Source organism: Sinocyclocheilus grahami, unplaced genomic scaffold, assembly GCF_001515645.1.
Source record: "Sinocyclocheilus grahami isolate Dianchi unplaced genomic scaffold, SAMN03320097.WGS_v1.1 scaffold1398.1, whole genome shotgun sequence".
Lineage (NCBI taxonomy): Eukaryota > Metazoa > Chordata > Actinopteri > Cypriniformes > Cyprinidae > Sinocyclocheilus > Sinocyclocheilus grahami.
The window spans coordinates 148,853-162,034 of record NW_015506577.1 but is presented as its reverse complement, the minus strand read 5'-3'; the positions used below and the strand labels follow the sequence as shown (position 1 = coordinate 162,034).

The following is a 13,182-nucleotide window of genomic DNA, read 5'->3' as shown; positions in this document are numbered from 1 at the left end:
TTCTTTGATTAGCATGAATGACAGGCAGCATGTTTATTCGGTTGCTGTCTCTTTAACACGAACCCACGCGAATCTAAAACACTGTCACACGCTTGTTTTCGGTCTCATCTGTTTACGCTCACTGAAGACAAACAGCTGTGTTTACGAGGAACATGTGGAAATGCACAGGGTATAACTACTGCCACCGCAAAAATTGTTCATTTACCTAAAACATTTTTTTTGTTTATTCAACCGGCCTACAAAAAATAGCTTATGAATCTCTTGTTATGCTATATTATCACCTAATATTGGTATCAATTTCTGCCAACTTGTTTTCTTCTAATTAGGACTGGTTTTGTGTTTATTCATAAAAACACATTTTTTGTAGGCCTCATTAATCTGAGTTTACGTACTTCAGCTTTTGAGTGAAAAAAAGCATTATTTGTGTATAATTGTCAATATTAAATAAAATATGAAAAATTGCACTGTTTTTCACACTAGCATGCTCTAATATTTAACCAAGAAATAAAAAAATGGATCAAAAATGACCGGCCTACAAAAAACAGCAATCAATCTTTTTTTGGCATAATGCTTTTTTCACTCAAAAAGACTAGAATTTTTGTACAACCTACATTTTTTGTATTTAATTTTTTCCTCTGCGACACTTTTTCGTATTGTGTTGACCGCAAAATATAAAACGAATAGTATCTTCACAAGACGAATACAATGTTTGTGCAGACTACATACTCTCTCTTTAGTAGTGGAAATTTAAATGTGAGATTCTGGAGATCTAAGTTTAGCGGGATGGGTCGGGAAGGAAATTATTCCAAGCAGACAGCTGGTGAACAGCGAGTGAATATAATAATATATATTGTTCCTCAGAGCGAGACGGTGGTGTCCGGCGCGAGCCTCGGCCTGCAGCCCTACGACCTCAGCATCGACGTCTACAGCCGCTTCATCTACTGGACCAGCGAAGTGACCAACGTCATCAACGTCACGCGCATCGACGGGTCACGGGTCGGCGTGGTGCTGCGCGGAGAACACGACAAACCCCGCGCCATCGTGGTCAATCCGGAGCGAGGGTGAGAGCACTGGAAACATCTCAAACACGAGTGGCTGTTTATCAGTCTGCGTCTGTAGAGTTCAGCTCCAGTCCATGCCTTTAAAGAGTTGAATCTCTTACATCCACCAGACTTTACAGCTGTATTCCTCTCATGTTCTGAAGGCTTGCTCAGATCTAGTGCTGGGGAGTAACTAGTTACATGTAACGGAGCTACGGAATTTAATTACAAAATAAATGTAATCAGTTACAGTTACTGAGAAAAAATGTGTAATTAAATTAGTTACTTCTGAAAATATTCATACACATACAGATTTAATTTAATTTAATTCATTTAAATTTCAAAACATTAGAAAAGTAATCAAATGTAATCAGTTACATTAATAAAGTAATTGAAATAGTTACACTACTTGCTACATTTTAAATAGAGTAACTTGTAATCTGTAACTGTTTCAAAGTAACCTTCCCAGCACTGTTCATATTTCATTCACACTGAATTATACATTTATTGCCTAAAAATATGGTGAAAATGTTTTTCTGTCTGTTGACATTATTTACTTACTCATGATGTTAAGAGAAATCCAAAATCTCCTCTGAAAACCTTTAACTGTAATATGATCAAATCAAACCAGCATTTTGAACCTGACTTTATCCAGTGTTGAGAAATGTATGCAAATGAGTGCATATTTACTTAGATAATGCCTTATTTGCATATTCAAACATACTGTTTGAGAAACGTGTAACACAGAGTTGTTGGCGTCTGCTCCGCAGGTACATGTACTTCACCAATCTGCAGGAGCGTTCTCCAAAGATCGAGCGCGCCGCTCTGGACGGGACGGAGCGCGAGGTGCTGTTCTTCAGTAATCTGGGCAAGCCGGTCGCTCTGGCCGTCGACAACGAGCTGGGAAAACTCTTCTGGGTCGACATGGACCTGAGGCGCATCGAGAGCAGCGACCTGTCCGGTGAGATCCTGGGGTCAAAGGTCACGCACTGACCAGCTGATCATGTGATCTACAGTCCTCTCTGTCAGCATGCCTAATCGATTTCAAAATCCCCCGTCCAATGAGTGCTTTCCTTGGCCCCGCCCCTCAGTCCTGACCACGCCCCTCTCATTTCATAAACACAGCAGTTCACCGTAGTGCTGTACAAATAAAATCAAAACCAGGAGAAAGAATAATATCAATAAAATCCAACAATAATTTAAAGATTTCAATTGAGTTTTTTTTACTTTTTATTTTCAGATATAATATGTGAAACAAACCATACTGTATACATAACATTACAAGCATGATTTTTCTTTTACAAAAGCAAAACTATATAACACAAGGGAGAGAAACACATGCAGCTCAGAGATCATCTATTTAGCTGTTTTAATCATTAATATAAAATCTAAAAACAAAGCATGCATTGCCGTTATTTTGCAGTAAGAGAAGGTAAACGCTCCAGAAAAGATTTGGGTGATTTCCTAACATTGAAAAGGATTTTCTCTCAGTTTAGTTTTAAACTCGTGGACAGAATGTGAAGTGTTCACAGCTAAAGGACGGCTGCTCCATAGCCTCGGCTCAGCTGTTGTAAACGCACGATCTCCTCTAGCCTTCAGTCGTGATCTGATTCTGAGACGGAGAGTTTTCTGTGGATCTCAGACAGATAGGAGGGTGCCAGATCATTTAAGGACTTAAAAACAACCTTGACTTCACTTCTGTCTTAATATGTTGATCAAATTTTAGGGAGGTATCTAAGAGGACTCCCAAATTTGTCACGTTGGTTTAATGAAGGAGTTGAAATATCCCCAGATTACGGTTTACATTAGCCGTATTCACCTGAGGCACAAATACAGTAACTTCTGTTTTATTTTTATTCGTTATTTGACGGGACAATGGACAGTCAAAAAAACTGCCCCAGAATTAGCTACAGAGCTAAATTTCATCTGCGGTCACTGGGCAGGAGAATACCGAAGCCGATTAGGTAACAAAACCATCATAATACCATGTACAATAACCCCCCCCCCATAATTTAAAAGCCACATTTCTACAAAATATCCCCTTTAAATACTACAAAATATCACCCTCCAAAAAATTATATATATATATAATTATATAAATTTTACATGCTAATCATGCTAGAAACATGTTATCAACATCTATCGAATCTATATTTTCAGCTACTTTCAGGCTAGGTTTTCTCAAGCCAACCTAAAGTTTCTTGATGAACTTTTTTATCTAGTTGGTCAATTATTTCAGTTATTAACAGCTCTTACAGAAAATGACTAATATTCGCTGCACAGTCACCTCTTGACAAAGCTCTCGTTTGTCTTATATTTTCAGTATAAGAAGAAACAAACTCTTTCAAGGGTGAAGCTGCAAGATTATTAACAATTTTGTACATTAAACAACAATTGTAGAACACAACTAAATTGTCAAAAGTAAAAAAAAAAAAAAGTACGTACTCATAATCAAACAATGAGGATATCTGTTGGGTTTCTTGTCAAATGCTTTTAAAGCACGTTTATACAAAGTATATAAAGGTCTAAGAGTTTTACTAGAATTTAAGCATAGAAAAGATGTAAAGACATCCAAGATCTAATGCAAGCAGATTTCCTAAGCCTTTCTCTTTCTCTCAAACATATTTTATTGGATTGTACTGTGTTTATTCAGAGCTGTGTCTAACTGGTTTATTTAAAAATGTATCACCTGAATGTATTTTAGAATTTTTGTCTAGTGTGCATCTGAAATGTAACCTTTTGTTAACTGTATACCTTGTGTACTTTATTCAGAGATCGCCCTGAAAATAGCCTTGATGCTGGCGGTACAAACTGAATAAATGAATAAATAATTCTCTTGCTGTCCTCCAGGAGCCAATCGCATCGTGATCGAGGACTCCAACATCCTGCAGCCGGTGGGTCTGACGGTGTTTGGGAACTTCCTGTACTGGATCGACCGGCAGCAGCAGATGATCGAGCGCATCGATAAGATCACGCGCGAGGGACGCACCAAGATCCAGGCGCGCATCGCCTCTCTGAGCGACATCCACGCCGTCCACGAGCTGCGCATGGAGGAGTACAGTAAGCGTCTCGCTGAGCATCATGGGAAGGGGTTCAACCGATCACAAATCTCACGGTTCGGATCATATCACGGTTTCTGAACCACGGATCGGATTTCGGATCAGCAAGATTAAGCCACTTAATAATGAGAAGCATTAAATTAAGTACTCAAGTGCTGATGCTTTTATTTTTTAAGTAATACCAAATAGAATAGGTACAGAAATGTAATAATTAAGTGTAACATAACACTGCATGGTATTCACTGTATAATTTATAGGCTGCTGCCCCTTTAAGAGCTGATGCACAGATCCAATATAATGAGACGCATCCGATTTCTTTCTCAGCTGTTCACTAAAGACATAACCGACTGCTTTTACCAGAGTGATTGTTGAGATCGGTGCACATGCATCTGTTCAAAGGCAATTAGTGAAAGAGATATGAATGAGTTCCTTTTGTACAAATAATAAACTTTCACTGTTTACATTTTGCAATTATTCTGCGGATCACATGCGTGCCGAACCGTGGGGCTTGATTCGAACGGATCAGCTACGATCCGTTCAGTCACTAATCATGGGTAGAGCGAAGATAAAACGATGCAGAACCGATTTGTGGATGGATTCTGAGCTTATATTTTAACAGCAGATGGCGCTCTACTCTAGTTTTTATCCGCACACTCAAACGCTCATGAAGAATGCTTTTATGATGCCAGATGAATGTAAACAGCCCACTGTGAACTCCCTTGTGATTCGCTTTAACCTTTTCGAATCTTATGAATGATTATTTTCTCGATTCGTGATGCATGGATGTATTTTCCCAGTGGTAGCAGAGCGTCTGTGGGGCGTGTGTTGATGTGTGTGTGTGTGTGTGTGTCTGCAGATAAACACCCCTGCACGTCTGATAACGGCGGCTGCTCGCACATCATGACTGGTTTTGTGATGCAGGCTCTCATATGTCCATCATTAACCGCTGGCTGTTGTCGTCCTCAGAGCCGCCCACGTGTTCTCCGGAGCAGTTCTCCTGTGTGTCCGGCGAGGTGGACTGTATCCCGCAGGCCTGGCGCTGCGACGGCTTCGCTGAGTGTGACGACAGCAGCGACGAGCGAGACTGTCCCGTCTGCTCCGATGAGGAGTTCCAGTGCGACAGCAAGCAGTGCGTGGACTTTTCTCTGCGCTGCAACGGAGAAATCAACTGCCAGGACCGGTCCGATGAGAACAAATGTGAAGGTAACCATCGCCAGCCGATCCTCGCGGTCTGAGAGCAACTTCCTGCCTGATTCACCCACACTTCCTGTCTGTCTCTGCAGTTCTCTGTCCCATGGATCAGTTCACCTGCGCCAATGGCCAGTGCATCGGGCGGCACAAGAAGTGTGACCACAACACGGACTGCACAGACAACTCGGACGAGATCGGCTGCTGTATGTGTCTCAGAGCTTCTTAATTCACACTTCCATAAATGAAGGCCTTGAAAGGTCTTAAATCAGAGCAGATAGTCTTAAATAACACTTTACTTAAAGCTTTTATGTATAACGCATTATAAAGGGTTATTAAGGGGTATAATGCATTATAATTATTCATAATGTGCTTTGTAATACATTGTATCTTGTCGTAAATAATTATAACAGAATTTAAAATGCATAGTGTAACAATGAACTGTTATAATGTATTAACTCTAGTGACCGTTATTCATGAGATTCTACAGTGCATTATTAGGAGCATTACAAGACATAATTAATGCATTAAAACTACTGTTGTAATGCATTATACATACGTGCTTGAAGTAGCGTGTTACTGTGATTTCCATATTCACTGCAAAAATGATTTTCTTAGTATTTCTGTCTTGTTTTCTAGTATAAATATAAACATTCTTGAATCAAGATGCATTTACTGGACAAGATTATTGTTCTTGCCCCGTCAGCAGATATTTTTGCTTGCTTTAAGGAAAAACTAACAACATTTAGATTCTTTTTTTCAGAAAACAAGAGATAATATCTTAAGTAATTTTACTTGTAAAATAAATGCGTCTTGATTCAATAACTCTTAGATATTTATACTAGAAAACAACATTTTCTGCAGTGTTCTAGTGTTTGTTTGCAAGGCTATTCAAAATTTGAGATTTATATTCAGAGAACATTCTGAAGTATTGTGTTGTCTTCAAGTGCAGAAAATGTAAATAAATAGCTCTTGAAAAGGTGTTAAACGGAGCTTCATCAGTCCTTAAAGCAGCAGGTAAGAGACGCTCTGTTTTCTTCCTCAGACGCGACTGAAGAGCCGTCCTTTCCTCCCACGAACACCATCGGCTCTATCGTGGGTGTGCTGATGCTGCTGTTCGTGGTGGGCGCTGTGTATTTCGTGTGCCAGCGTGTGCTGTGTCCTCAGATGAAGGACGACGGCGAGACCATGACCAATGACTTCGTGGTGCACGGGCCGCCGCCGGTGCCTCTGGGATACGTGCCTCACCCCGGCTCTCTGAGCGGCTCGCTGCCAGGTGACAGGAACATCTGTGTCTTAATATCTAAACATTCTTGAATCAAGATGCATTTGTTTTGCAAGTAAAATGACTGAAGATATTATTGTTTTCTGAAAAAAGTATCACAATTTAGTTCATTTTTGCTTAAAGGCACGATATGTAAGATATTTGTTATAAAATATCCAAAAGCCACTTGTGCAGTGTGATATATTTCATGCAGTTATGTACTTGGGTTATCCCAAGGATTGGTAAATCCAGAGAAACTCGTATTTTAGATAATGACTCGTCCCTGTTCCTCCCTAGTCTTTCAATGACGTAATATCCGCACTATCCTCGGTTCATAGAAACTAAACTAAACTAAATCCATAATGGCTGTCGCGAATGACATGAAAGTGTTGACTGCAGCATTAAATTTAGATCTTTTTACAGTGTTGCACATTATAACCAATCACATGCGAGTCTGTTGAGTTTATGAACGCAGTGGCCAATCAGGTGTCCAGATGAGTCCTCATCCTCACCAGGTGAGTTTTGTTCAGTGTACGCGCTCGCTCTGCTCGCTCGCGAATTCTCTCGTCATAAACAACAAAGCGCAGATGTACGTATGATGCAAGAGATTCATTCATCAAACCGTGTATAGACAGCTTTACTGATTGAAGTGTTTTTGAGAGTGCTGAAGACTGTCAGTCATGTCCTTTGACAGTTTATATGTGTCCCTGCAGCACAAAAGCAGTGTTAAGTCGCTGGGGGATATTTGTAGCAATAGCCAACAATACATTGTATGGGTCACAATTATAGATTTCTCTTTTATGCCAAAAATCATTAGGATATTAAGTAAAGATCATGTTCCATGAAGATATTTAGTAAATCTCCTACCGTAAATATATCAAAACTTAATGTTTGATTAGTAATATGCATTGCTAAGAACTTCATCTGAACAACTTTAAAGATGATTTTCTCAATATTTAGATTTTTTTGCACCCTCAGATTCCAGATTTTCAAATATTGTCCGATCCTAACAAACCATACATCAATGGAAAGCATTTATTCAGATGTATAAATCTCAATTTCACAAAATTGACCCTTATGACTGGTTTTGTGCTCCAGGGTCACATATGTTCTTTGCTCGCTTTCTCTGTATAATTTATTCGCTGTTTGAATAACTGTGGAAGGTACAGGCAATAAAAAAATTATAATTACCTCATCCGTGAACATGATTCGTGAATTACATAAACGACATCTCCCATCATTCCTCTCTTCTTTACAGCGTCATCAAGCTTTGCCTTCGTTTTGTAAATGTGACCTCTAGCGGCGAAAACTTTAAAACAAGCACAAATATCTGCCAACGGGGCAAGAAAAATCATCTTGTTTAGCCTTTAAATTAAGATTATTTTTCTTACACCATTGGCAGATATTTTCACTTGTTTTAAGCAAAAACTAACAAAAATTGTATTTAAATGTTTTTTTCAGAAAACAAGACATAATATCTCAAGTCATTAAACTTGGCATGTTGATTCAAGAATGTTTAGATATTTCTACTAGAAAACAAGACAAAAATAGGAAGTCAGAATCATTTGTTGCAGAGTGCTGACGTGTGTCTCTCTCTCTCAGGCATGTCTCGTGGGAAGTCGGTCATCGGCTCGCTGAGCATCATGGGAGGCAGCAGCGGTCCTCCGTATGATCGAGCACATGTGACCGGAGCCTCGTCCAGCAGCTCCTCCAGCACCAAGGGTTCATACTTCCCTCCGGTCAGTCGCCCATAAATTCTGTGTTGAATGGTATAATACAAATCTTAGCCAATAGATGATCGCTAACGATCTGCTGTTGATGAATTATGACAATGTTTACTTTGTTTATATTCAAATGTTTTTATAAGATGCACATTTCATGATCTTCCTGTTGAAATGAGCAGCTGGAAGTAGTAAAGCAGTACGTTTACATTTAGTGATTTAGCAGACACTTTTATCCAAAGCGACTTAAAAATGATGACAATAGAAGCAATGAAAACCCACATTTCAAAATAAGAGCCCTGTGCATTTCAGGCTTGTTTATAAAAATAAAAAAGGTATAATTAAAACTGGATATTATTGGTATTTTGGTTACACAGTGTACTGTGTTTGGCATTTAATTTGATGTAAATTGTCTCTGGGTCGCCTGTCATAGGAAGGAAAGATGAAAAATATTATTTAACACATTATGAATATAGATTTTACTAGTATCAGCGCGACGATCTGCTTGCAGCATTATTGATAGACCTTTGATTCTTATTTATTGAGACATTAGTACATAAACTAACTTCAGTTCATACAGTATGTATATGTGAAATAAATATTCAGTTTATTATTATATTTATTGTTTTATTTTAGATTACAGGGTTCCTGCGGGTCCTTAAAGAGTCTTGAGGTCTTAAAACGGTTATATTTCTGCCGTTGCAGAAGCGCCTCTTGCTGGCAGAGAATGAATGTGCAGTTTGTTTTTGTTCAGACCAATGTGAAAATCAGCCCATGTTTCTACACGCAGAGCTGTAAATGTGAACCGGTGGATCGATTAGAAGATAATGCATTATACAAATCTAAACAGTAAAATGTTATTTGATTAATATAATATTGATAATTGTTTAAATTAATATAATAAATAATACTTTTGACTCACCCACTTTCTAAAATGCTTTCAAGGCTAAAATGTGAAGTGTATCATATTATAAAACTTTTTGTTTTCGTGAAAAATTGTTTCTGAAATCTAAATCAGTCATGTTAGAGTTTAATATGTTACTATAGACATTGCCCCACCCCGCTCATATGGTATTAATTTTATTTGTGCAGGTCTTTAAAAAAAAAAAAGTATTCAATTTGAGCATAAAAATCCTGCAGAAACCCTGGATTATTTATTATAATTGTATTAAATTTTATTTTTAATTCTGTGGTTGTAAATGTCAGCATCTTTTGTAATGAGACTTTTCTCTGCTATGATTCCAGATCCTGAATCCCCCTCCGTCTCCCGCCACAGTGAGGTCGCAGTATACGATGGAGTTCGGTTACTCGTCGAACAGCCCGTCGACGCACCGATCGTACAGGTAACGGACGGACACGCGTCAGGTGAATGTCCTGCTAGTGTTTATGATTCAGTGTCTGACTGGGAGTGTTTTGCAGCTACAGGCCGTACAGTTACCGTCACTTCGCCCCTCCGACGACGCCCTGCAGCACAGACGTGTGCGACAGCGACTACACGCCGGGCCGAAGGGCTCCGCACGCATCCAGCGCCGCCGCCAAGGGCTACACCAGCGACCTGAACTACGACTCGGAGCCGCTGCCACCACCGCCCACCCCACGCAGCCAGTACCTGTCTGCAGAGGAGAACTGTGAGAGCTGCCCGCCGTCGCCCTTCACCGAGCGCAGCTACTCGCACCACCTGTACCCGCCGCCGCCCTCGCCCTGCACGGACTCATCCTGAGCCCCGCCCACCGCCTCACAAGCCCCGCCTACCACAGTGTAAGCCCCGCCCTGCACAGACTCGTCCTGAGCCCTGCCCACTGCTGTGTAAGCCCCGCCCTGCACGGACTCATCCTGAGCCCCGCCCACCGCCTCACAAGCCCCGCCTACCACAGTGTAAGCCCCGCCCTGCACAGACTCGTCCTGAGCCCTGCCCACTGCTGTGTAAGCCCCGCCCTGCACGGACTCATCCTGAGCCCCGCCCACCGCCTCACAAGCCCTGCCTACCACAGCGTAAGCCCCGCCCTGCACAGACTTGTCTTGAGCCCTGCCCACAGGCTGTGTAAGCCCCGCCCTGCACGGACTCATCCTGAGCCCCGCCCGCCGCAGAAGCGCCGCCTCCAGCCCGAAGGGCTCCGCACGCATCCAGCGCCGCCGCCAAGGGCTACACCAGCGACCTGAACTACGACTCGGAGCCGCTGCCACCACCGCCCACCCCACGCAGCCAGTACCTGTCTGCAGAGGAGAACTGTGAGAGCTGCCCGCCGTCGCCCTTCACCGAGCGCAGCTACTCGCACCACCTGTACCCGCCGCCGCCCTCGCCCTGCACGGACTCATCCTGAGCCCCGCCCACCGCCTCACAAGCCCCGCCTACCACAGTGTAAGCCCCGCCCTGCACAGACTCGTCCTGAGCCCTGCCCACTGCTGTGTAAGCCCCGCCCTGCACGGACTCATCCTGAGCCCCGCCCGCCGCAGAAGCGCCGCCTACAGCAGCGTAAGCCCCGCCCTGCAAGGACTCTCCCTGAGCCACACAAGCCCCGCCTACCGCAGCGTAAGCCCTGCACGGAGTCACCCTGAGCCCCGCCCACAGCCGCACAAAGCTCCACCCACCCCACTGTAAGCCCCGCCCTACATTGACTCATCCTGAGCCCCACCCACCGCTGCGTACACTGTACATAATGATTTTCTTAGTAGTTTTGTCTTCTTTTCTAGTTCTTCTTGAATCAAGATGCATTTACTTGACAAATTAAATGACTTAAGATATTAAGTCTGGTTTTCTAAAAAAAATTATCAAAATATCTGCCAATGGGGTAAGAAAATTATCTATAATTATCTATAATTCAAAGGCCAAACAAGATTATTTTTCTTGATATTTTTGATTGTTTTAAGTGAAAACTAAATTTAATACTTTTTTCAGAAAACAAGACTGAATATCTTAAGCCACATTACTTGTAAAGTAATTTAATCTCGATTCAAGAATTTGTAGATGTTTATACTAGAAAACAAGACAAACATTTTTTTGCAGTGTAAGCCCCGCCCACTGCTGCGTAAGCCCCGCCCACAGCATCCGAGTACATATCTCCTACATTGACTCATCCTGAGCCCCACCCACCGCTGCGTACACTGTACATAATGATTTTCTTAGTAGTTTTGTCTTCTTTTCTAGTTCTTCTTGAATCAAGATGCATTTACTTGACAAATTAAATGACTTAAGATATTAAGTCTGGTTTTCTAAAAAAAATTATCAAAATATCTGCCAATGGGGTAAGAAAATTATCTATAATTGGCCAAACAAGATAATTTTTCTTGATATTTTTGATTGTTTTAAGTGAAAACTAAATTTAATACTTTTTTCAGAAAACAAGACTGAATATCTTAAGCCACATTACTTGTAAAGTAATTTAATCTCGATTCAAGAATTTGTAGATGTTTATACTAGAAAACAAGACAAACATTTTTTTGCAGTGTAAGCCCCGCCCACTGCTGCGTAAGCCCCGCCCACAGCATCCGAGTACATATCTGATGGCGTGATGACTCTGACACGTGGGCGTCTGTCTGGGGTCTGGCGGCTCTCTGTACATTTAAAAGAAAAAAAACATATTTATATATTTTCTATACAGTGTTTATTGGTTATGCCATAGAGCTTTGTATTAAAATTAATTTGTAAATTTTTTTTTTTAAGAGAAGATTTTATTAAAGCCACACAGACGTGATGCGTTGCCTTAATCCAGGAGTTTAGAATCAAACGTGTTCATGCCAAATAGATGGAGACGCCCGTCGCCCCCTGCAGGCTCGGAGCAGCAGCACACTGTGACCTGAAACTCAATGAGCCGCCAAACAAGATGGTACTCGTATTTTTCTACTATTTTTGTATTGGAGACGTCACGGATGCGGCCTCCTCTGTGCGTGACGAACTTCAGCGGCGCTTTAGGAAACGGGCGGGAAGTGATGCGATCCGAACCAGTCGAGCGAAAGCATCCCGCCGCCGCACGGCTCACAATCACGGACCACTTCTCGTGCCTGACCGTTTTTTACAAGACCTTGGAACCATTTTTCACTTTTTTTAAATCTCAGTGCACACAAAAGGTCAATTATTTTTGTACCATATACTGTGTAGATACTGTATTTATAAGCTATAAAGAAGACTCTTCATCTTCATCATCATGTCCTTGCAGTGCTGCTGTTCTGTTACGCCCCGCCGGTGAATGTGTGACAGTCCTGAGACAATCTGTGTGCGAGTGTGTGTGTGTGTGCGAGTGTGCACGATTGTGCGAGTGTGTGCATGAGTGTGTGTGTGTGTGTGTGTGAGTGTGAGCGTGTGTGAGTGTGTGCACGAGTGTGTGTGTGTGTGTGCGAGTGTGCACGATTGTGCGAGTGTGTGCATGAGTGTGTGTGTGTGTGTGTGAGTGTGAGCGTGTGTGAGTGTGTGCACGAGTGTGTGTGTGTGTGTGTGTGTGTGTGTAAGGACTCTTGAAGTTCCTCTAGTGTCTCCAGTGGTTTAGTTTCCCATAATGCATCTGTTTCTGTGTTTATAGCACTTCTTCTTGAGCTTTTATAAAGGGAGACTCACCAGCACAAACGTCCTGATTGTGTTGGTTTGTGTCACACGCTGCCTTCAGAGCGTCCTCCATGTTCACGACAGCAGCTTCGATTCAATCACGGATGTGTGTCAGAAACAGCTTTTCCAAATCTCTCCGCGTCCCAAACCTCCCTTTAATGGCCTGATCTGCAAGGGCTTCTGCGTAACGCCATGTTTTTAGTTCCTTTATGATTCTGCTCACACCAGCGTTTTTGTTTTCTTAACTGCACTTTACAGGACCGGTTCAGTGTGTGTGTGTGAGTGTGTGTGAGCGTGTGTGTGTGAGCGTGTGTGTGTGAGCGTGTGTGTGTGTGCGTGTGTGTGTGAGCGTGTGTGTGTGAGCGTGTGTGTG

General features: G+C 41.9%; 1 protein-coding gene across 1 annotated transcript in view; it reads left to right on the top strand.

The window, feature by feature from the left end:
• Window positions 1-10,369, top strand: part of LOC107569942 (low-density lipoprotein receptor-related protein 6-like) — a 56,586-nt gene extending 46,217 nt beyond the window's left edge. The window contains 10 exon segments of the mRNA XM_016256116.1: window positions 862-1,061; window positions 1,811-2,001; window positions 3,891-4,100; window positions 4,956-5,006; window positions 5,009-5,302; window positions 5,383-5,493; window positions 6,333-6,563; window positions 8,154-8,290; window positions 9,518-9,615; window positions 9,692-10,369. Coding sequence (XP_016111602.1) covers window positions 862-1,061; window positions 1,811-2,001; window positions 3,891-4,100; window positions 4,956-5,006; window positions 5,009-5,302; window positions 5,383-5,493; window positions 6,333-6,563; window positions 8,154-8,290; window positions 9,518-9,615; window positions 9,692-9,992 — 1,824 coding nt within the window. The 3' untranslated portion in view covers window positions 9,993-10,369.
• Window positions 10,370-13,182: the final 2,813 nt, after the last annotated feature.